This window comes from Electrona antarctica (assembly GCF_951216825.1).
Source record: "Electrona antarctica genome assembly, chromosome: 11".
In the NCBI taxonomy this organism is placed as follows: domain Eukaryota; kingdom Metazoa; phylum Chordata; class Actinopteri; order Myctophiformes; family Myctophidae; genus Electrona; species Electrona antarctica.
Genome location: NC_136792.1, coordinates 46074197 through 46101748, shown reverse-complemented (window position 1 = coordinate 46101748; position 27552 = coordinate 46074197). Strand labels below are relative to the sequence as shown.

The following is a 27552-nucleotide window of genomic DNA, read 5'->3' as shown; positions in this document are numbered from 1 at the left end:
GACATTTCAATCAAAAATATTTATTTATTTAATAAAAGTTCTATTTCTTATAAGGTTGATCTTTTTGGTTATGCCCAATGTTTTATTATAGTACAATGTATTATTTGTAATATAACGATTCACAGCATGGTGTAAAGAACAGGATCAGTACACAAATCGTTCGTGAGAATGCAGTTTTAAAAAAAAAGGTTATATTAATTTGGTAGAGAATCGGCTCCTAAACCACAGTGTAAGACGAGCACAATATTAGAAATGTATTAACTGCTGTAAATCCTGTTAATGTCACCCAATTACAGGAAGATAAGAGGTATTCAAGGTATAGCCCAGAAAATGGCAGGTTGCGACCCCACTGGTAGTGGCAGGTGGATGGGATGAACCTCTCATCACAGCCCCAGGTCATCTTTCTGCACCTTGCAGCCCAACAAGGCATTTCCAGCTTCCACACACTCAGCCACGCAGCCCACTGGAAAACAGGAACACGTTAGATAACATAATGTTATGCCCAGCTGTTTTTCATCATCATTTAGCAAAATTCGCAGTACAGCTTCAACTCTTGGCCTTCCATGGCCATTCCATTCTTTGTATGTTCCCTGTTCCAGGGGAATCATCCAAACAGAATGCACAGATCAGCAAGAAACTGTCATAGTGTCGCACATTTTGGGGCCATTACCTTTCTGAGCACGAACCCAGGACACTGCCTTCATAGCCAGAAGCTGCCACTCATCCTGGATGTCCATCTTGAAGCCATGGAGCCAGATTAGAGCCAATATCGTGGCCCAAACTTCCTCTGTCACCTGAAATACCATGACATGCAGATGGTGACAGGATATGCCGACAACATAATAGAGAACAAATTAACAAAGAACACTGATCAAATTGAGCGAAATGTACTTGCACAAATCTCCCAATGTAACAGAAACATGTGGCTCGTACTTACTGTTAGAGGCTTAGACTTTTTGAACTCCTCATGAGTCTTCCCAAGCACAGCAGTCAGCTCTGGAACTAGGGTCCAGAAACCAGTAGCCTTCTGGAGGGTGATCACCTGGAGCAAGGGGTCTATGGGTGGCAGCCTGGGCTGAGGGGGTTCTTCAGGAGCTGAGGGCAAACCTGTTGATGTTAGTGCTCAAATAGTGTTCCGTTCCCTATGGGTACCGGAACCTGAACACGATGATTAATGCATCATACTGTAACTGAGGCGGACAAGCTTAGCCTTGCGTAACGATTGTAAAGCGACTACATGAGAAAAGGTCCTTAAAGTCGCTGAGAGGCGATGGGATGGGCCAGGTTGTCAGACGCGCTCCGCTCCACAAACAAAAGGAATTCGCTGGGTCCAAAACAATGTGTTTAAGGGGTTTTATTAAAGCAATGTAACTCAAAGGGTGCTCAAACATAAAGTAAAGTAACCACAGCGATCAACGTAAATAAAAGAAAGCAAAATAAAGCGGTCAACAAAAGGTATGGCGTCCCACACACCCCCTCTCTCTCTGTGTCCACAGCAGGTGAACAGGTGATGTTAAAGGTAACCTTGGGTCCGCCCCTATGCCCGTCAATCATCCACATCAACACCAGTGACAGCCTACTCATTCCTTGACCAATGTATAATCAACATAACCAAACCAATTCATGGCTCTTACACGCCAGCCCCTAATTATTAGGTTATTACATAATAATTACATAAAATACATGATAGGAGGCATGAAGTAACTAATCCAATTCCCAAACTTTTTCTCACATGATCTCTTCAGCCAAAAACGAGTCATTGTTCATGAGGCCAGATGTTCCTGCACAAAGTCATTTTCAGAGTCATTGTAAAGTCAATGTCAAAAGTCAAACCCAGTCAAGATGAAAGCAATCCAAGTAATTGTAATCATATTCAACCTGAATTCAACAGGTCCTGGAATAGTCCAAACATTCGTCCTCCTCTGCCTCCTGAATTAAGCAGATCTTGGTTATTGGCAGTTCCAGGGATCTGTTCATTATTTTCCATTCGTAAGGGTGGTAGGGAGATGTGACTAATTACCCCCTTCACACCTTTGCCTTTGTGCGGTTTTGAGAAGTCCTCTGGAATCCTCGTCAGTAGGGTGAACTCCACGATTTCCAGTTCTGCCTTCTCAAGATCATCCCCTGGCAAGCAACTTGAAACTTTCTCTTTCTCAAAGGTCTCCATATTATTTTCTATTGAACATCTATTTTGGTCCACGTCCAAGTCAGACTGTTCAAGGTCCACTTTTATGTCTTGTTTCTCACAAAGAGACAAGAGCCAGGTCATGAATCTTAAAATCCAAGCTACAGACTTTACCGTACGTGTCCAAGATTCCCAGTATGGGATCACGTGAGTCAGTGCACCAACCTCCTCCTTGGTCTGTATAGCATTGACCACAACAGCCTTCTTGACCTCAGGGTCATCCGATAGTGGTTGATGTGTTTCATCTGGATCCATGTGTAGCTCTTTCCTCCACGAGACATCCATGCGACTCGGCTTGGTGGCAGTAATGACCTTAATTTGCGGGATGGTGATGTCCCTTCTCCTCAATGGTGAGCCGGTCTGATACTGGCCATTGAGCGGTTTCATAAATATATGATCTTCTCTTGAGATGCCAAGTTGTTCATCACTGTTACGTTCTGGGAAATCTGTCTTAAACTGAGGCTGCCACAGTTCGTCCAAGTTCATGACAGACGCCCTGTTCACAGAAAACTCTGGCTGTTGACGATCATTTGCATTCTCGCTGCCTCCTCTCAGTGGTCCATTCACAGTCCAGCCCAGTCTGGTCCTGATGGCATAAGGACCATTATTAACACTGCGAATGACATGCAGCGGTTCTAAAGCCTCAGGAACATTTGTTCCTATCAACAGCTCGATGTCAGCATCAATCTCAGGCAGATGAACACGATTTAAATGAGGCCATCTCTGAAGATCCTTCTGTATTGGAATGTTCCTTTTGTGGACAGGCATGCACACCTGTGTGTAAGCCTTGGGCAGTTCACAGAAGTGCTTCTCATTCAAGGCAGAGACTTCCAGCCCTGATATGATGTGACTAGAAACAACTTTCTCTTGGCCCATTGTCTTCAAGAGAATATTTGTCTTCCTCCCTGTGAGGTCAAGTTTGTGCATTAGGGCTTCAGTACAGAATACTGCAGAGCTTCCTGGGTCCAAGAAAGCATAGGTGTTAACAGTCTTGCTCCCCTTCTTGGACTTAACCTGCACTGGAACAATAGGCAGCTTGCAGTCATTGTCGCCAGCCCCAGTAAGGCCACTCGATACTACTGTGCCGTCCACTGATAGCCCTGACCTCCTTTCAGCTTGGTCAGACTCTTTGTCCAGTTCCGTTAAAGTTATGTGAAGTATTGTTGGATGTTTAAGACCACAGGTTTCACAGCTCATCCGTTTTCTACAAAATCGGTTTAAATGTCCTATACACAGACAGCCAAAACAGACACCGTTTTCTCTCAAGAAATCCATCTTCTCTTGGTGAGGTCTTTTTCCCAACTGGGGGCACGAATCCAACACATGTTCTTCTCCACAGCAAAGACATGTCTTCATTATTTGAACATGTTCCATCTCTTCAACTTCACGCCGAGACATGGGTTCCACAGGGGTCATGGTAGTTGCATAGCTGGTTCCTCTCATTCCAGAATGAGGTTGTGAAGTATATTTGCTCACACCTTTAGTGGTAGTTAGTGACGGAGCATCCTGTATGTTTCCAAATATTGGGTCGGTTAAGATTCTCACTTGTTTCCCAATAAAATCAGTGATGTCCATAAATGTAGCTCTACGTTTGTGCCTTTCCTGCAGTTCACAGGCTACATTTCTCCACATGTCCCGGTGTTTGTATGGCAACTTTCTTATAATGGTCAGCATATTTGCAGGCATGTCTAGCTCGTGTAAATATTGCACCTCCTCCATGGCATTACAGCAGCCTCTAAGGAAAAGACTGTACTCTTGAAGGGCTTTTACATCTTCGATTTTAATGGGCGGCCATGAAAGAGCTTTGTCCATGTATGCAGATGCAATTTTCTGCTCGTTTCCAAACTCCTCTCTTAACAGGGCCTTGGCTTTAGCATACCCCCTCACAGGGTCCAGGTGCTGGCAGCTCCTGACAAGTTCCCGGGGAAGACCCTTTGTCTGCTGCTCCAGATAATATAGACGATCACTGTCATTTTGAGTATTATTCTCAACTCCATTCTCAAAAGCCTTAACAAAAGCATGATACTTTAATGGATCCCCATTAAAGATCGGTACCTCTCTCTTTGGCAAAGAGGAGAGGCATTGTTGCTGTATCAACAGTGTGGTTATTTCATTTTGCTTTCTCATAATGCCAAGCATCTCATTTTGACAGTTATTTGCATTTTCATTTCCAGAATTAACATTTGGATTTCCAGAATGAGTATTTGTATTATCCGGATGATTAGTATTGGAATTATTGAAAACATGTAGCATTGGTGTATTTCCATGGGGGATTTGTTGGACTGGGCGTGGCATATGTTCCTGGACCTGGTGCATAACTGACAGAGGCTGTGATTGTGAATGAATGGATTGAGTGTTATTTTTGTCTTTAGGCCTTGTTCCTGTGTCCACATGATTGTGTGACATTTTTGGTGTGAATGGATTTGCATTGAGGGTTTGCATTTTCCTTTGTGTTTTTTCCACATCTGAATTCATTCCATCCACATGTTTTATTTTTGAGGACCTCCCACTTATGACACTTTGAGATTGTAGCGCGTTTAGTTTTGCCATTTGTGCTGCAATGTCCTCGTCCATTTTCAGTTGCTCCTTTCTCTTGCGCAACCTTTCCTCCTCAGCTTCAAGTTCATGTTTATCTTTTAAAAATTTGTGTTTGACCTGCAATGCTGCCAAGTCAGCTTGAACAATCAGACATTCGGAAGAAACCCTAGAAGTGGTAGATTTCCCTCCTGTATCAGAGTTTTGCATTATGGATTTCCTTCCCACATTTGACACACTGTCATTTGGATGTACATCATCTTGTATGTCATGCGTCATTATTGATGCAGCTTGCGTTATTGAATGAGGGTCCTCCATTTGGCCTACTGGGGGAGTGGCCACATTTTCGTTAATCATGTCAGTTTCAAATCCCAAAAGTGAACTCGTTTCATTTGTAACCAATTGAATTTGCGCACCAGTGTCAACAGGTTCTGTTTCCTTTGGTTCAGTCAACCACTTTTCCACATCACATTTAAATGAATTGCTGTATTTTGCAATGCTGTAAAACCATTCATCTTGTTTTTCCTTTTCCTCGTCATCAGGCAATAAAGGCAATAATGTATTGTGAGACATTGTGGCATTTGCGTAATGTTCGTCCAGAGTAACCAACAAAGATTTCACCCTCAAAACATTTCCCCTTTTTTCCATATTTTTTTTTATTTGTGGTATTAGTGATTTCATTGTATTGACAGAAAGGTGGCGCTCCCGTTCAAGTCTGTCAATTTTGTTCAGCGCGGCCTTGGCCGTGAGCATAATTTCTCGTTTTCCACGTTCCATTTCTGACTGAGAACTGGTAACTTCCCCAGTATTTATTTGACTCATTTTCCTCTTAATTTCAAAGCTATTCGTGCAATTTAACACATCCACATTGCACACATTGAATTGAAAGGAAACCTATCCACAGAACATCATTCATCAGTATTCGGCAATATTCGCACACCAACAGCACAGCAGTTTGACAGACAAGCGGATTTGAATAGACGGCGGATTCCTTTGACAGCTACGAGAGGATTCATCAAACTTTACTCATGAGCGTCAACTCAACCCGTTTCGTGATCAGGTAGGTTAGGCTACTACCTGACTTTCGTGGTTGACTTTGACCGTGACTCACGGAAATCGGAATGTTTGTTGTCAGCAGCGGCCATGCAGAGCCGACGAGCCGTGATCCCCCGTCCTTGTCTCCGACCGTCTTTCTTCAATTCTTGTCCATTTGATCCGAACTTCTGCTGTTTAATGCCTCCGTTGACAATGCCGACTTTTGTTGACAATGTAAAGCGACTACATGAGAAAAGGTCCTTAAAGTCGCTGAGAGGCGATGGGATGGGCCAGGTTGTCAGACGCGCTCCGCTCCACAAACAAAAGGAATTCGCTGGGTCCAAAACAATGTGTTTAAGGGGTTTTATTAAAGCAATGTAACTCAAAGGGTGCTCAAACATAAAGTAAAGTAACCACAGCGATCAACGTAAATAAAAGAAAGCAAAATAAAGCGGTCAACAAAAGGTATGGCGTCCCACACACCCCCTCTCTCTCTGTGTCCACAGCAGGTGAACAGGTGATGTTAAAGGTAACCTTGGGTCCGCCCCTATGCCCGTCAATCATCCACATCAACACCAGTGACAGCCTACTCATTCCTTGACCAATGTATAATCAGGGATGAGCTGAAGGGGGTGCTACGGGGGGTCGTCGACCCCTTAGTTCCCAGGCTGGGGGCTCGCGCGTGCTCCACATGCACGAGCTCCACATGCACGCGCGAGCACTCACCGTCACCCGGCCGCGAGCCGTCAACATTAACACAACAATGGCCAGGTTGAGGACGTAAGTGAGAAAGCAATGTTATGCAAAGCACATTGTGTTCTCACAACAAGACAGGATTCCAGAGGAAACTGTGTTTTGTTGCGACGCCGACGCCTACAAAACCCGTGCATGTGGACGCTCAGTCTCAGCTGTTGTTGGGAAACAAAACGGCTGTGGTAGAAGATCCGAAAACCGCACCACCGCTGGAGGGGAGGAAAACTTTCAAAGCTCAAAGAAGATTATCAGTTGTTCAACCGTCTGTGGAAGCCATCACTGAGGCAAGTAACTGTTAAATCATATGTTATTTATTATCAGATGGGGCTACTATTTTTATTTTTCTTAAATTTGGCATATAATCATTACAAATGTGACTATGCACTAGTGTTACATGTTCTGTTATTAATTATTAAGTAAAAGTATCAATACTGCAATGTAGAAATACTTTGTTACAGGTTAATGGCTAGCCCCTTTCGGGACCCTGTTTACCTTTTTTATATTTGGGAGTTAATGGCCTGTGTTCAAAATGTTACTTGAGTAAAAGTACAAAAGTATTGGTATCAAAACGTACTTAATGTACCAAAGTACTAAAATGTTAAAATAGCAAATCTACAAGCTCTCAACACGTCTTACTGTACACCACTGCAATTAAGTGCAAATAAATGTGTTTGCTTTTCATTTAGCCTACTGTTCATTTAAATTAAACCTGTTAAACCAGTCATGGAATGTGTTTGAATGTGTCTCAATGACCAATTCAGGGCTCACTCAAATGTGGGGGATGGGGAACAGCTCTGTGTGGTTGAATGTGTTTACATTCCTCTCACAATGAAAGACAATTGGTCTCTCTTGTCTCTAACCTGTTGTAATTGTTTCTAATGTGTTCTTTTTTACTTTGTTCATTTTATAGCTGGGAGATAGTGGCTGTACTCCTGACAAGACTTCCTCATCCACCACTGATTCTTCTTCATCTTCACCATTCCCCGATTTATGGACAGATGAGAAGTGGGCTAAGAAGAAGGAGGAACACCCCTGGCTTGACTGTAAAGATGGGAAATTGGGGTGCAAGCCATGCTCTTCTGTTCCAGGTTTATCCGTCCACAAGGCCAAGGGGGCACATTTGTCAGACCAATGGAGTAGCTACAACGTTACACCCAGTGGAAAGGACAGAATCTACCTGATGAAAAATCTTCGGAAGAAAATAGGACTACACAAAGAGACACAGAGTCACAAGGCGGCAGAAAAGATACAAGCATCTGCAAAAGATCAGCCATTGGAGAAATGCAATGACAACAATAATGCATCAGTAAAGTAAAGTCATTGAAGTAAAGATGAAGTAAAGTTGTCTGATTATTTTAAGTACTTATGTGTGGGTGAGTCTATGTAAAGGAAAATAAAATAATTGATTAATTGAAACAAAAATAAAAACAACAAATTAACAATGCAACAAAATAATAAGAAATATAAATACATTAATAATCACATGTTGAATACAGTATTTCAACTAGCACTGAGCTGAGTGGCTATGTGCACATGCCCGCGCGCGTGCACGCGCGTGCACGTGCGCGCGCGTGCACGTGCACGTGACGTCATAAATTATAGCCCCCTTAGTTAAAAAATCCACAGCTCACCACTGTGTATAATCAACATAACCAAACCAATTCATGGCTCTTACAACGATACTAATATCACTGAGTGGATATTAATTGCAGAGGCAGGTGAAGACTGGCTATGCAACACTTCTACCACATGGGGTCACCAAAGCACAGTTTGGTGACCCCAAGAGAACGGGGAACAAGACAGAAGAATGGAATTCAACTTATGGTCGAATACTCAATACTCAAGCCAGAATGAATAATGTTAAAGGGGAATTTGTCACATTAATGGCTTACTAAATTAAGGGTATTGAGGAACAATTACAGGTTTTATTATAATGGGGCTACTACTATATGGGTGTTGTCTAGAATGGCAGACTTTGTTTTATTACAGAAGAGAACCAGTGTGATAATGTTGATATTCTCTATACACAATGCAACATTAGAACCACTATATTACAAACACACATCTATTTTTAACCATGTCACTTTTGTCTCAATTGACCATCAAGAACTGAATCATGAAGGAAAAGCCCCACAAAGATCTACAACTACTGTATAGTATGTTTTCAATTCTTCACCTTGGAAGGAAAAATATACAAAGTGAATATTTCAAGTGCTCCGACTACAAGGCCTACCATCCAATCATTCATCTGATATAGAGGGTATGCGTGTGACATCATCATCAAACCCGGAAGTTATGCAGGAATGCCTACTGACTCACTGAGTGGCAAAAAACTACTTTCTGGCCTTGACAGCCCATACATCCAAACAGAAAAGTCCTATCTGATTGCATTAAACAATGTTAAACTCACTTTGCATGTTGCTTTGCCACTCGATTTGCCACTCGATGTGCCATTCACTTTAAGCATGTGCATACCCTCTACGGCACCTCGGGCAATTAAATGATTATACTGTAGTTGAGAAATGGTTAAAAGCCCATGTTAATGTGTTAGGTCTCAATGATGATGACGTAATGATGATTTACACTTAGTGTTAATGATTCTACCCAAGGTTTCATTCTCAGAAGGGGATTTTGGTTACGTTTATGGATTTAAAAAAAAATGTATTTAGGCATCAGGTTAGCAAAGGTAATGGTTAGGCCTACATTATAATTATTTAGACATGAGTCATGGGTTTGATGTGCTTAACCCATTCTGGGCGGGGACCCCTTTTGGTGTTTTAACTGAGAATTATGTTATACTTTAGCTATTGAAAAATAGCAGATCTACAAGCTCATAGCGCGCCACCGAGTGGCGCGCTACGAGCTTGTAGGTCTGCTATTTTTGAAAAATCGTGAAAAAGATGCGGCACAAATCTTTGAATATATATATATATTCTTTCAGAGCGAATGTTTTTTTTATTTCAAGGCCTGAATGGGTTAAAGTGAAGGTGAGGTTCTGAGAGGGCATTTTGTCAGTGACAGTCTGAGATCGGACAACTAAATGATGTTACTGTACCTTCATCTTCACCACCACAGTCCACTTCTTGGCTATCCGTGTGCCTATTTAGGCATTTACGAATGTCTATAAATGATTACAAAAAAACTCAACATGTATTATTACAATCTAAAGAATTGACATTACAGCACCAAGACGCCGGCCTGACTGGTATGCGTATCCAGCTAATTTCATATCAACTGTATGATGATTGTGCCATGAGAAAACTCTTAAATAGTATTGCATGATGATGATGATGATGATGATAATGTAGAATGTAGCTTGAATTACGGACTTTCTACTTACAGTCATACAGCTTCATTGGTGCCCAACAGAGAACCATTGCAATCATGATACATGGTAGGCAAGCTAGGTTTGGGCCAGCCATCATTCTCCTTCCCTGGACTGGGTGGTCACCCAAATCACTGAATGCTCCTTTAAATGTATTAAAGGGATAGTTCAGATTTTTTGAACTTAAGTTGTATGAAATACTTGCCATTAATATAGTGGTTGCAACTGTATTCATTGATTGCCCGAGTCCCATGGTGGGAGTTCTGCTCTGGTTTTGGTCAATATTAAGTAGTTCCGGTCATTTTGTGGGGGGCACTGGGGCCACGCAGTAAAAGTAAATGAATCCACAAAACGAACGTAATTTGTATTGTTGACCTATTTCTAAAATATTAGCGCGACTTTCGTTCAACTTTGACCCCTCTATCACATGGAACAATTTTTTGGGCGTAGTGATATGGACACAAAAAACATAGTTCTGTGTGATAGAGGGGTAAAAAAAAGAACGGAAGTTGCACTAATATTTTAGAAATAGGTCAACAATACAAATTACGTTAGTTTTGTGGATTAATTTACTTTTACTGCGTGGCCCCCAGTGCCCCCCACAAAATGACCGGAACTACTTGATATTTCACCAAAACCAGAGCAGAACTCCCACCACAGGACTCGGGCAATCAATTAATACAGTTGCAACCACTATATTAATGGCAAGTATTTCATACAACTTAAGTTCAAAAAATCTGAACTATCCCTTTAACGATACCTTAACACTAACCTTAACTACAATTAACGCTAACCATAGGAACAGTGCCTAATAACATTTAGTATTTATTTAGTTGATAAACCGTAACTTTCATTGCTGAGGTAAAGGTTCTGTACAAATTAAGATTTAACAGAAAGAATACACAGTGCAGTGCAACAGTCTACAGTACAACAAAGCCATGATCATCATGCAAGCAGTAACTGTATACAACAAGAAAGCGATAATATGATAATGCTGCGTTGTGCGTTTCCTCCCTTAGGGCTTAGGGCACAAAACTTCAGCAGGTCACTTTGGTACAGTAGGTCTCTGGTGTTCCACCTACAGTAACAGACTTCACCCCATAATTAGCCAAAGAGTATGGTTGTGAGGCATCAGTCATGTTATCCTTGTATACTTCAAAAGCCACATGGTATAAAGCCTATAAACATATCTTCTCTATAAAAACGTATCCTTTTTTTCTGTCGGCCAGTCTTTTTAGATGAAGTTACTGTAGGTATTTTGTTTTGCTCTAAAACATTTGTTACTCTCCAAAGTGTAGGCAAAATCTAAGCCTGGCTTAGACTCTTCCTCCAATATCGATGGTCTGATGATTTCAGTTTCTTTGTTTTTTTGTGAAATCAATGTCTGCCAACTTTGTTCTGTTTAACCTGAGTTATGTTTAAAAATTGTAGTCAATATAAGCCTTGGCTTCAGCCTTTACCTTTTTGGTGCCACTAGTAATTAGTGGGTTTTTAATTTGTCCATGTACGTACATGTGGTCTCTGGTATGGGCCGAAATAAAACTTACTTGGCCTACTACTAATACATTATATATAATATATTATCTGACAACACTGTGAAGTCAACTTGGAGAAATGGAGAGCAAAGGGTTAAAATCTGGACTGACACTCATTGCCACTAGGTGCGTTTCCATAAAGCCGTTTCTTTGCGCATTAAGGCTCTTGCGCAAAATCTCCTGGATGGAAACACATCAACATGCGAATAAGTCTCCATTTTTCGCAAAAACACTTTTTCGCTTGGAGGTTGCGGATTTAGGCTTTTTCGAAAAAAGGGAAATGCGCAAATAGTGTATGGAAACACTTGCGGAAAAGGTTTTTAATTAGAAAGCATTGAACTCGCATTATATCGCTTTTGAACAGTTGGGAAATAAAATAAAACAACGATGGGGAGGCAGTGGAGTGAACGGTGCAGTGGAGTGAACCTAAACGTGTAGGCTATAGGCTATATAGCCGATGAAACAAGTTATTCACAACTGTTTGCAGCTGCAATCAATCAATTTACAGTATAAACGACCAGTATGCTCCAATCGAGTCCCGTGACATATAGGCTACATGTGCCCCGAATATATTAAGACAAGCATTACACAACAAATCGTTCTTTGTACGTTCTTTGACTGTAGGTGTCGTCAATACTGTGAAAGCAGCAGACGGTCGGTCAGCCGCTGACCAGGGATCAGATTACAGCGCAGTATATGGGGTCCCGTCCGTTAAACTGAGATACATACAGCATACAGCATACATACAGCGCATCAAATCAATGGTGTGAACATCGATTAGGACTACTTTACATGAGCCTCACTTAACTGGCAAAACAGTGCAACCTACTGCACATTTCATGAACTTATTGCATATGCGCATTTTATCAGTTTAATGGAAACACCGACAATTCGCTTTTCTTTTTTCGACTTAATGAACATACGCTTCCTTTTTTCGCAAAGGCTTAATGGAACCGCACCTACTGACACTCAGCTGATTGTCACCCAATTGCCTGACTAATCAGCGTCAGTGCATTCACTGCACCTGAGAGTAGGGCGTTGGCCAAACACAGGAAGAGAGGAAGAAAGAGGAATCCTACACAAACCTCCATGAGGAACAACAGTGTGGATCCAATCAGGAGCAACACACACTGAAACATCAGAGCAGAACGGTGCAGCCATGTAAAAGTTGGAGAGACAGCCGGTGAGACAGAACTGTTTATTTGTTTACAGATCATGCCGGTTGCATGCCAGTTCATGGACACTATTGGGACACTTGTTATTGTTTGTTGTTGTCTGTGATGACTGGAAGTCAAAGGAAACATGATGGCCAATTGGACATGAACAATGAACATGATTATTTGATTTAAAATACATTTAAATTGATTATTGATTGATGAAAACGTTTCAATGATACTAATTAATTCAGTTTATTGAATTTACATTTCATGAGATTATTATGTTTAAAAACTTAAAAACGAATTGAGTAAAATTGATTTAAAATGAATTGATAAAGAGACACTAAGTAAGAATGATATTTACAGGTGTTTAAAACAGATATGAAAAGTATGTGTATTGATTTAATGTGCATTATACTTACTGATAGATACATTCTGACATGTTGTTTACACGTCATGTCAAGTTGGCCACTCCATCATATTCTGTTGGTCAACTCAGATAGAACTTGGGCCCAGACCGTGTTCCATATAGGTCATATTTGGTCTTCTTGCCCTTTTTATCATTTTACTCTTAGCCTACTGCCTGTTTACTCCGGGTTGTTCTCCTTATCCTATTTATGTCATGTCACCATCCACGTGCCTAATCATCTCAGCCCTATATTATTATCATACTTATATTATGGGTTTCCGGACGCCAAGTTCAGATTCACTGTCTCTATTAGACTTTCCCCAGTCAAGTTAACTTGCCATACTGAGAGGTCTATTTTGATTTGAGACATGTATTTGACCTTGGTGCCTAGTGAGAAAGTAGATAGCAGGCCATTTCTCTCTGTCGAAGAGTTCACAGCTAGCAGGGAAAGAATGTTATCTTCAGGTTGCCATAGCAACGCCAGCCTCTGTGCTTTCCCGGTCTATGGCCATCAATGACGGAACCAAGGAAGATGTCACGATACCAGTCTCATCATCCATGTGCTGGTCCAATGAGTGCTCGACAACCAGCACCACCGTGGATATTGCGGAAATGAACTATCTATTCAGCCAATGAACGTTTATCAACAACTGACGTCAGATGCAGTATAAGCCAGGAAGATGCTGTGAAGAGGGGCAGTTCGGATCCATATTGGAACAATTGAATACTCTAAATTATAGTGATGTATTGTACTATTATTATTATTATCTGAACCATGTAGCACATTTTCTATGTAAATTGACTTTATTACCTACTAAAAATTACAGTTAAAACCTTAAACTTCCTCTCAGAACTTTATTTCGTCTGTCTCCAATTCGTTTTTAAGGTATCCTTCTATTTTTTATGGTAGAGTGACTGTCATTCAAGATTTAAAGGGCTACTCACTCATTTTTAAGGTAAATACAGCACGTATTTGGTCTCCCTGCTGGGTTATTGAAGATATATATATTTACAGTCCTTTCTAATTAGCATTACAGAATAGATATAATTTATTTTTATCCATTAATACGATCCTTGGGGTCGCCGGAATTTTATTTCCATCAATTGGTCGATCGAGCCGGAGTCAGAACCCTGCAAGTGTTAATCACTAGACAGGGGGACAGGAAAAAGAATCAGTGTTTTCCAAATTTACAGTTCTTTTTTTTCCCCATTTTTTTTTTACCCATCATAATTCTTTTTTAATTAGACATTTTTGTGTTGCCTCGTTTGAAGAGCTGCTCTCCATCTTGACTCCTTCGACGTGAACAACGATATAAGGTAGGAATCAATTTACAGAGAAAATGTGCTGCATATAGTACCCTACTGTACATCATAGAAATTATTTACGTCTTTAGTAAATAAAAGCAGACTCATATGTGACGGAGCTATCATGGCCACGTCAGATATGACGTCTGTTCCCTCTCCCCCTCAACACACCTTTTTCCCTTTTTGTTTTATATTCTTATTTTTATTATTTTTTTTAGCGCTGTGGCATAGCGTAGCTTTTGCTTTTTACTAGATAGTTTAATGATTATTATGATTCATTTATCTCGTTCCCCTCCTCAGCTGAGGCGATTTTTTCCCTGTCCGACTGTTTTAATTTACGCTTTTCTTATCTACATTTGTTTTGTGTCTCCCATTCCACTCCCGTTAGCGTGCGCTTACTTTGTAATGCATGTCAGTGCAGTCTCAGTGTGCGTGCATTTCTCCCTCCCAGTCTGTGTGTGTGTGTGCTGTGGGAACGCCATCTTGTTTTATAACTTCAGAAGTGTATTAGGAATAGTTATTTTTACAGTTTTTACTGCATTTAAATTTTTTATCATTGCCTTAAGATTACATCTGGATATTTTTCATAATATTACATGTAACATTAGGTACAAATTTCAGTGTATCCTATTTTGCCTGAAAGAGCAGCCCTGGGTCTGTCTATCTGCGTAATATCTCTCATGTGAAATGCACAGTGTGAGAACAGTCTCTTTCTGTCTATCCTCCCTCCTATATGTGAAATACATAGTGTGAGTGACATATGTCTCTGACATATGTCTGTCTCTCTCTATTCTCCCTCCAATAAGTGATATGCACAGTGAGAACGGTCTGTCTCTGTCTGTCCTCCCTCCAGGTGAGATTTACGGGGAGAACGCTGGGCCTGGGTCTGTCTCTTTCTCTCTCTCCCTGTGTATGTGTGGAATACTCCCTTTTTGAATTAAATAAATTATTTTCAGTCATAAAAGTTTTAACATTCAAGACAGAACTTATTCTCCCTATTTATTATTTTTTAATTACTACATTTATTTTGTCCAATTTAGTTAATTTCATTTTTTTACCTGCTAACGTATGGTCACAATAGGTTGTCTATCATTTCCAACTTATGTTTCAGAAAGTATGTACAGCTTTCTATATCTATAGTTTTGCTATCCCTCTCCTAACTTCATATTTTGTGACATAGCTCTTTTACTGCAGTCAGTAGGCATACTGTTGGAGTATTACAGTCTAGGTTATATATATTTTTTTTCCCCTCCTTTCCAAGATTTCTTTCCTGCCTTGAGTCGACACGAGAATAGAAAGAGTTCTTACTTATTTTATCTGGACCGTGACCCTCAATAGTATAAACTCTTAGTTATTCTCCCTTTTAGAATTTTCCCCCTTAAAGGAACATTTCACCATTTTCCAAAGTGAACAGATCACACTGTTCTTTCCATTCATTTTTTAAGTATATTCTCCTCTCTTTTAACTACAGGAGGGAGATTATGAAGCCCATTTTCATTTCTTTCATTTGAACACTTTCATACCGGCATTTATTTTATAAATTTATCTCCATTTCATCTTTTCCGGCTATAGGCAACTAATGCCTATTTTGCCATTTATGGGTACGATGTCTCTGACATACCAGTTAGCACTGGGGGAATGAGCGTTGAGGGTAGCCATCTCTTCAATCCCGTATACTTTGCTGATTCGTGAACTACGAGACAATTTGACCGTCTATTTTTGGCCATTAAGTGCTAGGAGCCATGAAGTGCTATCTGCTAGTTTATCGAGAGGCTTAACCTGTCACGTGTTTTTGTGTAGGGTTGTCTGATTTTCTTCCTCTGCGAGGAACACCTTTTTATGACTTTTGTGAAAGTCAATTTATAACCGGTGCAAATATTTGTTTAAATTTATCATTTATTAGTCATGTTTTTGCCCATATGATTTAACCTGTCTCACCCATGTGTTATAGTTTTCCTATATGGAATTCTGCCTGCCAAACTACACAGTAAACCCTCAAGTATTGTATTTTTTTTTTTTAACACCCAGTTACATTGTTATTATTCATTCTCACCTGATATTTTTCCCTGTATAATTCTGATATTTTGTTTTCTTTATGGCTTACCCACAGGATTTCCAGAACCACTATCACTGGCGTAGACGTGAAGGGCGGGGTTTCAGAGGATCGAGGTGAGTGATATGCTGGTCATAGTGCACTCTCTTGTTCTCTCTGAACCTCAGCCTTGAGTACTGTATTTCCCAGTGATAGTGAGTACTGGAAACCCAGCCTCAGTTCATTAGTAATTATTGATTATTGGTTATGTTTTCTACCTCACCATGCTTTTAAGGTTAATTTTATTTCACCATGCCTCTAATGGTTATTTTATTTTTATTTAATTACTCTGATTCACTCATTATTATTATATTTATTTTGCACCAACCACACTCATTCTCGTACAGTTGTTTCCCCCCCCCCCCCCTTCCCCCTTCACCCATTGTCCTTCCATTTTCTTATTTTCTTTTACTTGTTTTTATGTTTTGAGAACACTTGCTTCTTTGTTATATAAACAGCTATCTTATCACCATCCCTCCCAGTTTTGGGTGCATTCCAATCGGGAACGCAGCCTTCCCAACTTAAGGTAAGGGCGGAGTTGATAGATAAATTCTGACATGTTGTTTACACGTCATGTCAAGTTGGCCACTCCATCATATTCTGTTGGTCAACTCAGATAGAACTTGGGCCCAGACCGTGTTCCATATAGGTCATATTTGGTCATCTTGCCCTTTTTATCATTTTACTCTTAGCCTACTGCCTGTTTACTCCGCGTTGTTCTCCTTATCCTATTTATGTCATGTCACCATCCACGTGCCTAATCATCTCAGCCCTATATTATCCTTTATATTATTATCATACTTATATTATGGGTTTCCGGACGCCAAGTTCAGATTCACTGTCTCTATTAGACTTTCCCCAGTCAAGTTAACTTGCCATACTGAGAGGTCTATTTTGATTTGAGACATGTATTTGACCTTGGTGCCTAGTGAGAAAGTAGATAGCAGGCCATTTCTCTCTGTCGAAGAGTTCACAGCTAGCAGGGAAAGAATGTTATCTTCAGGTTGCCATAGCAACGCCAGCCTCTGTGCTTTCCCGGTCTATGGCCATCAATGACGGAACCAAGGAAGATGTCACGATACCAGTCTCATCATCCATGTGCTGGTCCAATGAGTGCTCGACAACCAGCACCACCGTGGATATTGCGGAAATGAACTATCTATTCAGCCAATGAACGTTTATCAACAACTGACGTCAGATGCAGTATAAGCCAGGAAGATGCTGTGAAGAGGGGCAGTTCGGATCCATATTGGAACAATTGAATACTCTAAATTATAGTGATGTATTGTACTATTATTATTATTATCTGAACCATGTAGCACATTTTCTATGTAAATTGACTTTATTACCTACTAATAATTACAGTTAAAACCTTAAACTTCCTCTCAGAACTTTATTTCGTCTGTCTCCAATTCGTTTTTAAGGTATCCTTCTATTTTTTATGGTAGAGTGACTGTCATTCAAGATTTAAAGGGCTACTCACTCATTTTTAAGGTAAATACAGCACGGTATTTGGTCTCCCTGCTGGGTTATTGAAGATATATATATTTACAGTCCTTTCTAATTAGCATTACAGAATAGATATAATTTATTTTTATCCATTAATACGATCCTTGGGGTCGCCGGAATTTTATTTCCATCACTTACATTAGTTTTTTATTTTCCCTTTAAGGTTTTTCACCTGCTTGCTTACTCAATGCCCATGCATGTACAACTGTACTCAACTACAAAAACTAAGTAAAGAAGGAAACCGTGTGGTCATTGTTTGAGTGAAACCCAGTTAAAATCTCCTTATGGTCTGTACCATCCCTTTCAAGCAGGGAAACTGCAAAACACACTAAATAGCTTGACAAACACTGTTATATTATATTATCTTACACTATTCCATTCATTATTATTGTTATTGCTACTACTTGTATTTGCCTGTATGTCCTCCCTGTCCCTTCTTTCTATGTCTCCGACAATACATGTAAAAGTGTCTTGAGACAACTTGTTGTGATTTGACACTTTAATAAAATTGAATTGAACTACTACCAATACTACTCCATACATACAGTACATTTTAATTGTGTTTGAGGTAGTATTCATGCTGGAACAGTCACGTTTTCACAGACCCCAGCGGTACTTACTTAAGTTACTTGACACTGGGATATCTCTGCGTATCAGAGGTCCTTGTACGGCCTCCCCACTGCCTTTGTTGACGGCGATGAAAGCAGTGAAGGCACTGCTCACTCCTGATTGGATGCTGAGTTCCACCACCCTCTTCTTCTCCTCTGCTCCATCCTGCTGCCCTTGCTGGTCTCTCTGTTCCAGCTCCAGGGAGCGAATCAGGGTCCGAGCGCCCAGCCTGTGGACTGTCAGTCTGCACACAGGAGAATAAAGAGGGTTGTTTTGGGACTAAATGGTCACTTATTGTGCCTCACTGCTCGATGAGTAAAGGATACTTTACCCAGTGTCCTTGGTAGGTTTGAGACTGAAGCCAAGCTTATCCTGAGAAGGTTGATCTGCCAGGCTGTACTTCACTGTCACACTGCCTTCACTGACCCCTGAAGCCTGGGGAGGAAGAGAGAGAGACATTGGATTCAAATTCAACTGCATTATGAATTGTTTCTGCCGTGCAAATTGCAACGTAAACTCAACTTCTTTGAACATGAGAAAATAATATAAAAAGTACTTACAATAGTAAGACACACACACACACACACACACACTGCCCTTACATCTCCAGTGAGCTGGGCATAGATGAGCGACCTCTGGCCCCGGAAAAGGGTTGTGATGGGCGGAGACAGAGGCGTGACAGACATTCCCTTTGGCAGGTCCCATGAAACAGAAATATCCACCACAGCTGGCTGCAGGGCAAAGCGAAGTGACTGCATCACCTGTTGTAAACGAATGAGAATGACAGACCTCAAACAAGATGCAGAAAGCGGTGCACACAATACTGTAAATATAACGCCACGGTGGAGAGCTGTTATTGATTTGGAATACTTTGTGACATTTTGTCTTTCCTATGCCAGCGGGATATGGCTGCACCTCTCACAGATTATAGATCTTACTTTGGGTTGCAACCTTTCTGTTCCAGTGATGAACTGGGCATGACCTCCTCCCTGCTTGGCCATCCCAGTGATGAGAGCAGAGCTGGCCCCCTCCCCAATCCCAAAAGTGAAGCACCTGCAGTAGAATAGGATAGAATCAATATACGGTACCGTGTGTAGTGTAACACAACAATGCAGACTTGTCAGTTGTAACTTGTTTGTCCATACAGGCGATTATGTGGGCCCACCTGTGAGAACTGGCATTACTTCTCACCAGATCGAGCACTTCCTTGGTATTACACACCTCGCCGTCAGTAAAGACAAAGAGCTGGGATGACAAAACGGACAGCTTCATAAAATAACACTTATTTGTCTTCACTTATTATATTCACGTATGTGTGACATCAAATTTCTCATATAATCACATGCACGCGCGCGCGCACACACACACACAGGTAAATCACAGGACAGTATCCCATGCTCGCACCGTGTGCGTGCGTGCGTGCATGCGTGCGTGCGTGCGTGCGCATGGTGAAACACTGGTGTGTGTTTGCGTGCTACCTGTCTGGGCTGATTGGGAACGCAGGGCTGCTTGTAGATGTGTTCGAGAGGACTTAGGATTTCTGTCCCGCCCAGATCAGCTGACATAGTCTTGACCTTCTTCAAAGCTTTATCCATGGTGCTCTGGCTGTACTCCACACTCGCACTGCCATAACAGAGTGAGGGTATGGAAACAACTAAATCTTTATCCTTAAACTAATTTGCCATTTTTTACTATTTTATTATTTGCCATTGACAATGAAAGGAGAAATTTGGTCAAATGTCCGCCAAATATGACAATGATATGATAACAAGAGCGCCCCTCACTTCACACAGGTTTGTGTGTGTGTGTGTGTGTGTGTGTGTGTGTGTGTGTGTGTGTGTGTGTGTGTGTGTGTGTGTGTGTGTGTGTGTGTGTGTGTGTGTGTGTGTGTGTGTGTGTGTGTGTGTGTGTGTGTGTGTGTGTGTGTGTGTGTGTGTGTGTGTGTGTGTGTGAATAATTAGTGCGTTTGTAACTCACGGAAAGATGTGGTCATAGTCACTTCCAAAGCCAAATATGTTGAAGTAGCAGCCCATTGGCAAGCTTTTCAGTAGCAGTAGCAGTGTGTCCTACACATTTTGATAGATGGATAGAAACATATACAAACACAGCAACATCCTCAAGTGTTCATTCATTTTGACTGTGACAGCTTGAAGTTGTCTTGTGTGACACAACCTCATCCTGTGACCACGTCTTGTATGAAGCAAACGATACAAATTAATTATTGTGTTGATTCGTATTGTCTATGGTGTAATATACCACTGCCGTTCACCCAGCTCGGCTATTTCTAATCCCAAACCGAATAATATAATTTATTTGTGCAAACAGATATTACAATAATTAATAAATACACTCATGTCATTATGTCATTAATATATTGTTATACTTCTCTATTAATTTACATTACTGAATGTTTTGTGTTGGAACCTGGGGCATCATAGCAAGTAAAGCAAGCGTATCTTCCATCTGGCAGAGTCAGGTTACATAGCAAGCCCTACATAAAACTGTTTATCGTCAAAGGCAATAGGCCTATATTCTCCTCAACCCATTTTGGGCGGGAACCCCTTATGGTGTTGGCATTATGTTATGCTTTAGCTATTGAAAAATAGCAGATCTACAAGCTCATAGCGCGCCACCGAGTGGCGCGCTACGAGCTTGTAGGTCTGCTAATTTTGAAAAATCGAAGAACGACTGACAGAAACATAGCTTTTTCAGAAAACTCTGAAGATTTTCAACTGTAAAATAGAAGGAGCAAACAAGCATGCAGCAGTACCCTGGCACTGCCAATGCGACCCTCTCCCCCGTGACAGGATGTCTGCATGCTCCCTGAACGATCCACTAAAAACAGGAACTCCCCACATGGAGCCAGTGATGCCATCACAGCTTCAGGGAACTCGGGGTACAGGCTCAGCATGATCACTGGGTCACCCATCAGAGAGCCTGGAAGACAGGATAGGGGATGAGGATAAGACACATTGACACCTTTAAAATCAACAGGCAAGTCCAATTTACTAATTGTGTTAAATGTCTCATTTATTTTGGATATTTTCCAAGTACACGAGTTTCGCTGGAGGAACTGTAGTTCTAAAGATTTCTGACAAGACAACTTTATCGTTGGATGTCGCCTATATTTGAAATGTTCTTTATGTGACGCAATAAGCTCCCCGAAAATGAAATTGAAAATGATTTTTATCACAGCAACATATACTACAAAACAAAGAATAAGAAAAGAAAAACAAATGGAGATTACCAGGCTTGGCAGAATCCTTTCCTGCCTCTACAATAGCAGCGGGCTGGTGGGCGTCTTTATAATAAACCAACAGTTCAATGTCTCTGTCAAACTTGTGCCCATCGCTCTGCAGGCGTTCTTTGCGAAAAGGTGCGAAAAGAAAAGTCCCCTGTAAGATGCCACTGCCAGCCAGGCGGACCTGGGATTATAGAGAAGACAATGTCAAAACGTGTGTGTGTGTGGGGGGGGTGGGGGGGGGGGGGGGTGGGGGGAACACGGATCACATTTGGAACTACAGCATCCAGGTTGAGGTTATGTGCTCAGATGAACCACTTGTACTTGAGCCCCCTCTGGTGGTACTCAGAGGAGTCGCCCCAAAAAAGGAGGAAAAAGACAAAAGTGGAATGAAATATTGATATTAATACAGGTAGTTGTTCTGACCAAGCAATTTGTTGAAATAGGCTCTCCAGCCGTGCTGAAATGAGCATGACAGCACACCTAGCCGTAAGATTTTTGGACGCTTCATTTTTCAAACACAGTTCTTATATGAAGAGATCTAAAATCCCCCTATGGGGATTTCAATGCAAAGAAAAACATTACTTTTACTTTACAACAAACAAGTGAAAGTAAAAAAATCACACCCGTGTGAAGTGAGTGGTGCAACTCCGTGTGGGGGTCCCCGGAAGTTCCAGACCCACAGGACCACGGCCAGGGTGCCGGCCCGGTTCCGGCCCGGTTCCGCCCCACGTCCGAAACGGTAGAGAAATGAGAGTTACCATGTGGGGGTCCGCGGGGAATCCCCGGGGGGGCCTCGGAACATCCAGACCCCCAGGAATGCGGCCAGGGTGCCGGCCCGTTCCGGCGAGCCGCCCCACGTCCGAAACGGTTGAGAAATGACAGAGTTACCGTGTGGGGGTCCCTACTGTACCCTCTACTCTACTGTACTGTCACTGTACTGGCACACCCGAAATCATCATATATACAGTTAAAATGTGCGTGTGAGTTTGTGTGTGTGTTAGGTTATGCACAGGTGGTGAAAAACAACCATGCTGTTTTCGTGCTCAGACATACCCACCCACCCAGCCACACATATAGCTCCGTAAGGGAGTGGTTGCACCACTCAAAAACTGACTGACTTGCTTGTTGATTTTGATTAAGTTCAATGTCTTATTCAGGACAATGCGTCAATGGCATGGTTAATAGTCAAGGCCAGTGGTGTAATGGTGATTTTTTTTTTGCACGTCACGCGCATGTACACACACGCATGTGCACTCGCGCGCACGCGCCTACATGTGTGCAAGCACACAGAACAGCTGATAGCCTAAGCCTATATATTTTATAGTGTATGAGAGTTTTAGACACACAAACACAAAAGTAGACTTAAAATAATCAGACAAACTTCTTTACTGCGATGCAGTAGAAAAACTAAAACTTTTGCTTTGGATATTCATCTTCTTTGATGGAGGAAGAGGCAATATTGTTGCGTTCAGAACACCACATAAGCAGTAGCCTACTGGAGCCATACTGCTGTGCTGTGTTGCTTATCGTGTATGAGTATGTGGGTTCAGGTAAACAGTTAAACATGTTGTTATGCAAAGTAGTAGCCATTTGATTTGGCACGGTACTTGACACGCCGTGAAAATAGGGGGCTGAGCCCACCGCCAGTAAACCTAGACCACTGGGTACTTGGTGCGTCTTGGAAAGCCGAGGTTAGGTGCATCTTCTCTTGAATCTAGGGGGACGTGTTCTAGTGTGCACAAGCGTGCACCATTCCGTTCCTGCGCATGCACGTCACAATCCTTTTGGTACCACAGCGTGGTACTGCGTTCTACGAGCATGGCACCACTGCTCAAGGCTGTGTGTGCCTCGATTGAAGTTCAATGTCTTATTCAGGACAATTTGGCAATGGCATGGTTAATGCTCGAGGCTGTGTGCCTTACCGTGGCCTGGGTCTGCTCTGTGTTGAGGTACTGAAGAGGGTCCAGGGAACAGTTGGACTCTACTTTAGAGATGGGCCGAGGAGAGGTCACTCGGGCAGAGAAGGACAGACTGTAGGGTTTGTAGACCACACAGACAGGCTGTTGACTGCTCCATCCACTGACACTTTCACCACCTGAGAGAGTAAATGTGACAAAATTTGACTGAGGGACTGCCATTGAATTTTCGTTTTTTTTTCATGTCATATGAAAGCAGGGAATCATATCTTCAAATTGATATATTGGTTGTTCAGTTTGACCGACCAGTTTTGGAGATATGGCTTATAGAGTAATATCTTGCAGAAAACGGCGAGTTGAGAAAAAAGGCTTGAAAGGTTCACTTCTGTGGTCTCTAACATTACACCTAGCTACATGTTTAAGCATTTATTTCATATTTACATGTCGATTTCAGCTCTGACACTTATTTCAGACATGCTCTAATATGTGAAGAGTCTGCCTGTGCTATTAACTCATTTTGAAAGGAAAAAAAGGAAGAAAACAAATATTTTCTCCTCTGGTGAAAAGCTGGAATTTGCGCAATGGCAGGCTCTCAGTCAAATCTGGTCACAAATGTAATTACAGTACCATTACACACTACCTATCAGCTATCATCTGCAAATTGTCTCTTTTCTTCCATGGCCACCTTCACGACCCCCTAAAAAAGAGACCAGTTAGAGACCAGGATTACTGCATGTTTTTTGTCAGCGTACTTGGAGAGAACACTCCCACAGCGCCCTTAACGGGAATTGAACCCAGGACCTTCTAGCTATGTAGCCTGGGAAGCATATTCCTTTTCTGGTTTATGATCTGGTCGGGAGCGGATGATATCTTACATAATGTTGTAGTCACTGGTTTGTAGTCATCAGGTCGGAACCAAAACCAGAATAAGAACTGCCCAAAATAAGTCCCTGCGATAATAATTTTTGGGCCTACTCAATAAAATCCTTGATGCGACGATTTAGAGACCAGACCAGGCTTTCATCCGAGGTGGAAAGCCTGGTGACACGAGGTGACTAGCTGTGAGGCAACAGCGCTACCGACTGCGGCACCGTACCCCCTATAATCGAACATTTAATTAACAAAGTTGACTCTGGTCATAATGGACCAGCTGCACCTTGAAAATAGTAACTTGTGCTTTGGAAGTTGAGTAAGGTACAAATGGAGAGCAAAAGATTCATAAATGTTTGTGTGGGGGATCTGCAAAAATTGTAATCAAGACGTCCTTCATCTTGAGCAACTTAGAACGTACAGGTCAGAGTAAGTGCCATGAACAATTTAATTTAGTTAAGGACGTATAGTGCTAAGAGGACAAATATCATATGCTGGTTGTTTCCTACGTTGAGGTTGGTAGTGGGGGTTGTTTCCTACCTTGAGGTTGGAAGTGGGGGTTGTTTCCTACCTTGAGGTTGGTAAACGTTCAGTTCACTAGTCTACACTCTACTCTACAACTGCCTTCATTTCATCTGATTGTCTGTCTGGCAGGCACTTAACAAGCGATCGTTAGAGAGAGGGGCAGAGAAGAGTGGCTTTGCTCAACTTGATTTATACTTATATTCTCCACTCTGATGAAGGTACATGTTCGATATATCATGCAGCCTTACTTATTAGCCTATATTTTGATTTTCGGAGACTCCGATGATTAATCGGAAAATCGATTAATCGGTGGCATCCCTAGTAGCGGGGGTTGTTTCCTACATTGAGGGTTGTTTCCTACCTTGAGGTTGGTAGCGGGGGTTGTTTCCTACCTGGAGGTTGGTAGCGAGGGTTGAGAACAGCAGGCAGACAGAATCTCAGCCCATCGTCAGCCTCCACAGTCAGCTCAATAACATACACCAGCCTGATGGAGGCACTCTCTCCTGGAGGCAGACTGCCCACAGTCATTGAGAATACATCAGGGCTCTCCTCACTCTCCTCCAATAGATAGGCCTGCTGGCCTGAGCTCAATGCGTCATCATACTCCTCTCGAGCCTGAGCAATAAACACATTTATAGACGTAGGGAAATGAAAAATAATGTTTTCACACTTTTAGAGCATATTCGTTGTCGTCATATGGGCACACCTAACAATCTATGACAAAACAATGGGAACATTTCCATCTTTGTGTATTTTGAATGCCATCGCTGCACGTTGGGATTACACAGCTGGTTTTGATTACAGAACTACTCTGTTTTTAATCTCATTCAAGATGACATCCAGACAGTGTATTACTCATTGTAAGTTTTGCTGCCCGTATCTCCGACTTAATTGTAAACAAACAAATTAAACTCAGCGCATGCGACGCGCATGTAGCGGAGCTACAGTACGTCCCAAGGTCCCATACCCTGAGGGGATGCAATGTTCTGATTGGTTCAAAAACACACAGCTTTCCGTTTCAGAGTTCAAATAAATAAAATGCTCCCAAATGCCACTGCACCCGTGTTTGGCCACGAACATCTAGATTGAGGATTGAAATATTGATCCAGTTGGGGATACATTCAAGGAACCAGTCCAAAATCCAGTTTGTGAAAACCATTACATGGTAAATGATCAATAACAATCAAAGCCACGTGAAAGTAGGTGGGGTTTCTAATCCAGGCTATCAAGTATGTCCATTGTTAGCTCACCTCCTGTTTCTCCTTCACCTCGGCCACAACCTCTGTCTGTCCAATCTTTGCACTGAAATGACAGACAGCAGCATCGCCAGGAAGAGGGAAGACAAAGACGGCCTCTATGGGGCTCTTCTCGTTGTTCTCGTACTGCAGAATGGAGGTCACTGTCGCAACATGGTCGCTCACCTCAACCTCCACATTAATGCCTTTCAGAGGAACTAACCGTGGATGATAGATGTAATCCCCTGCACAATGGAATGAGGGAACGTGGGAGAGCGTGAAAAGATGTTGTAGCTTACACACTTATTACACACTTATAGTTAGTCAACTCGAGTTGAGGTTTGAGGCTTGAGGTTTATTCCCGTTTTCAGAGAATCCTTATGAATCCTTTATGTACTTTTATCTTTTTGCCTGATGAGGACCTGGGTAAACAAATTACGTTCTGTATTTGTATGGAATGACAATAAAACTTCTTGAACCTTGTTAACCTACAGTATTTAGACCTGATGCCAATTCGAAATCGTCAAAAGCTTTCTGAAAAACATCATATTTGTATTCAAAAAATGTAAACAAAAATAAATGTTGCTATGCAGAAGAACCAATGTTTATTCATTCTAGAACAATTTCTTCCATAAAAATGTAATCCTTATATGTTTTTCCAAGTATATTGGGGCTCAAGTCGAAGACGCACCACTAAGATTCAACCCTGATCACCATTACACATAGGTTAGAAGTTATTTAACAAACCATGTTGTCAACATTTAAGTTGACAACAAGTTGACATTTAAGTTAAGAGTCTCACAGTCTTGATTTAAAACATTAGAATGTATTGATTGTAACCCAATAAAGAACACAGAGTTTGAAGGTTTTACCTGGTTCATTCTTGCAATAGATCAGTCCATAATCTCCTTCCCGGTTTGCCATAGTGTTGCTTGCACTGTTCCTATATGGCTTCAACAGCACTTGAAATCTGAAAGTAAAATACATTTCTCTTGAGATAATTAACACATGTAGTGCTAAATTGTTAATAAATCAGTTAAAGTCATGCCTGTATGAGTGTAGGTAGGTAGTGCATTTTCTGTGTAGGTAGTGCATGTTCTACACGCCAGGTTACTTAACATGTCAAAGCAAATGTATCCAGGTCTAAAAATGTGTATCATACATGTTGGGGATTTGCCAATGTATAATTAAAGCCATGCCCATGTGAATTATTTAGCTAAAGATAAGACTGAAGTGTAAATGGTGACTGTGGGGAAACATTTACCAGAGTCAAAGTTTCAAATACAAGGTTCTGAATATCACACTTTACCTGG

The 27552-nt window shown here is 41.5% G+C and overlaps 1 protein-coding gene across 1 annotated transcript; it reads right to left on the bottom strand.

The window, feature by feature from the left end:
- LOC306932930 (von Willebrand factor A domain-containing protein 5A-like) lies at positions 1-27163 on the bottom strand (the record flags this gene model as incomplete). The annotated part of the gene is made up of 18 exons (XM_079514903.1): positions 1-463; positions 671-794; positions 938-1095; positions 9564-9629; positions 9849-9977; positions 18470-18693; positions 18781-18884; positions 19052-19210; positions 19388-19502; positions 19615-19694; positions 19928-20072; positions 20427-20515; positions 21220-21386; positions 21697-21874; positions 23616-23788; positions 25397-25619; positions 26255-26484; positions 27112-27163. The coding sequence occupies 18 exons, from the start codon at positions 27161-27163 to the stop codon at positions 384-386; spliced, it is 2496 nt and encodes an 831-aa protein (XP_079371029.1). The 3' UTR covers positions 1-383.
- Between the last annotated feature and the right edge of the window lie 389 nt (positions 27164-27552).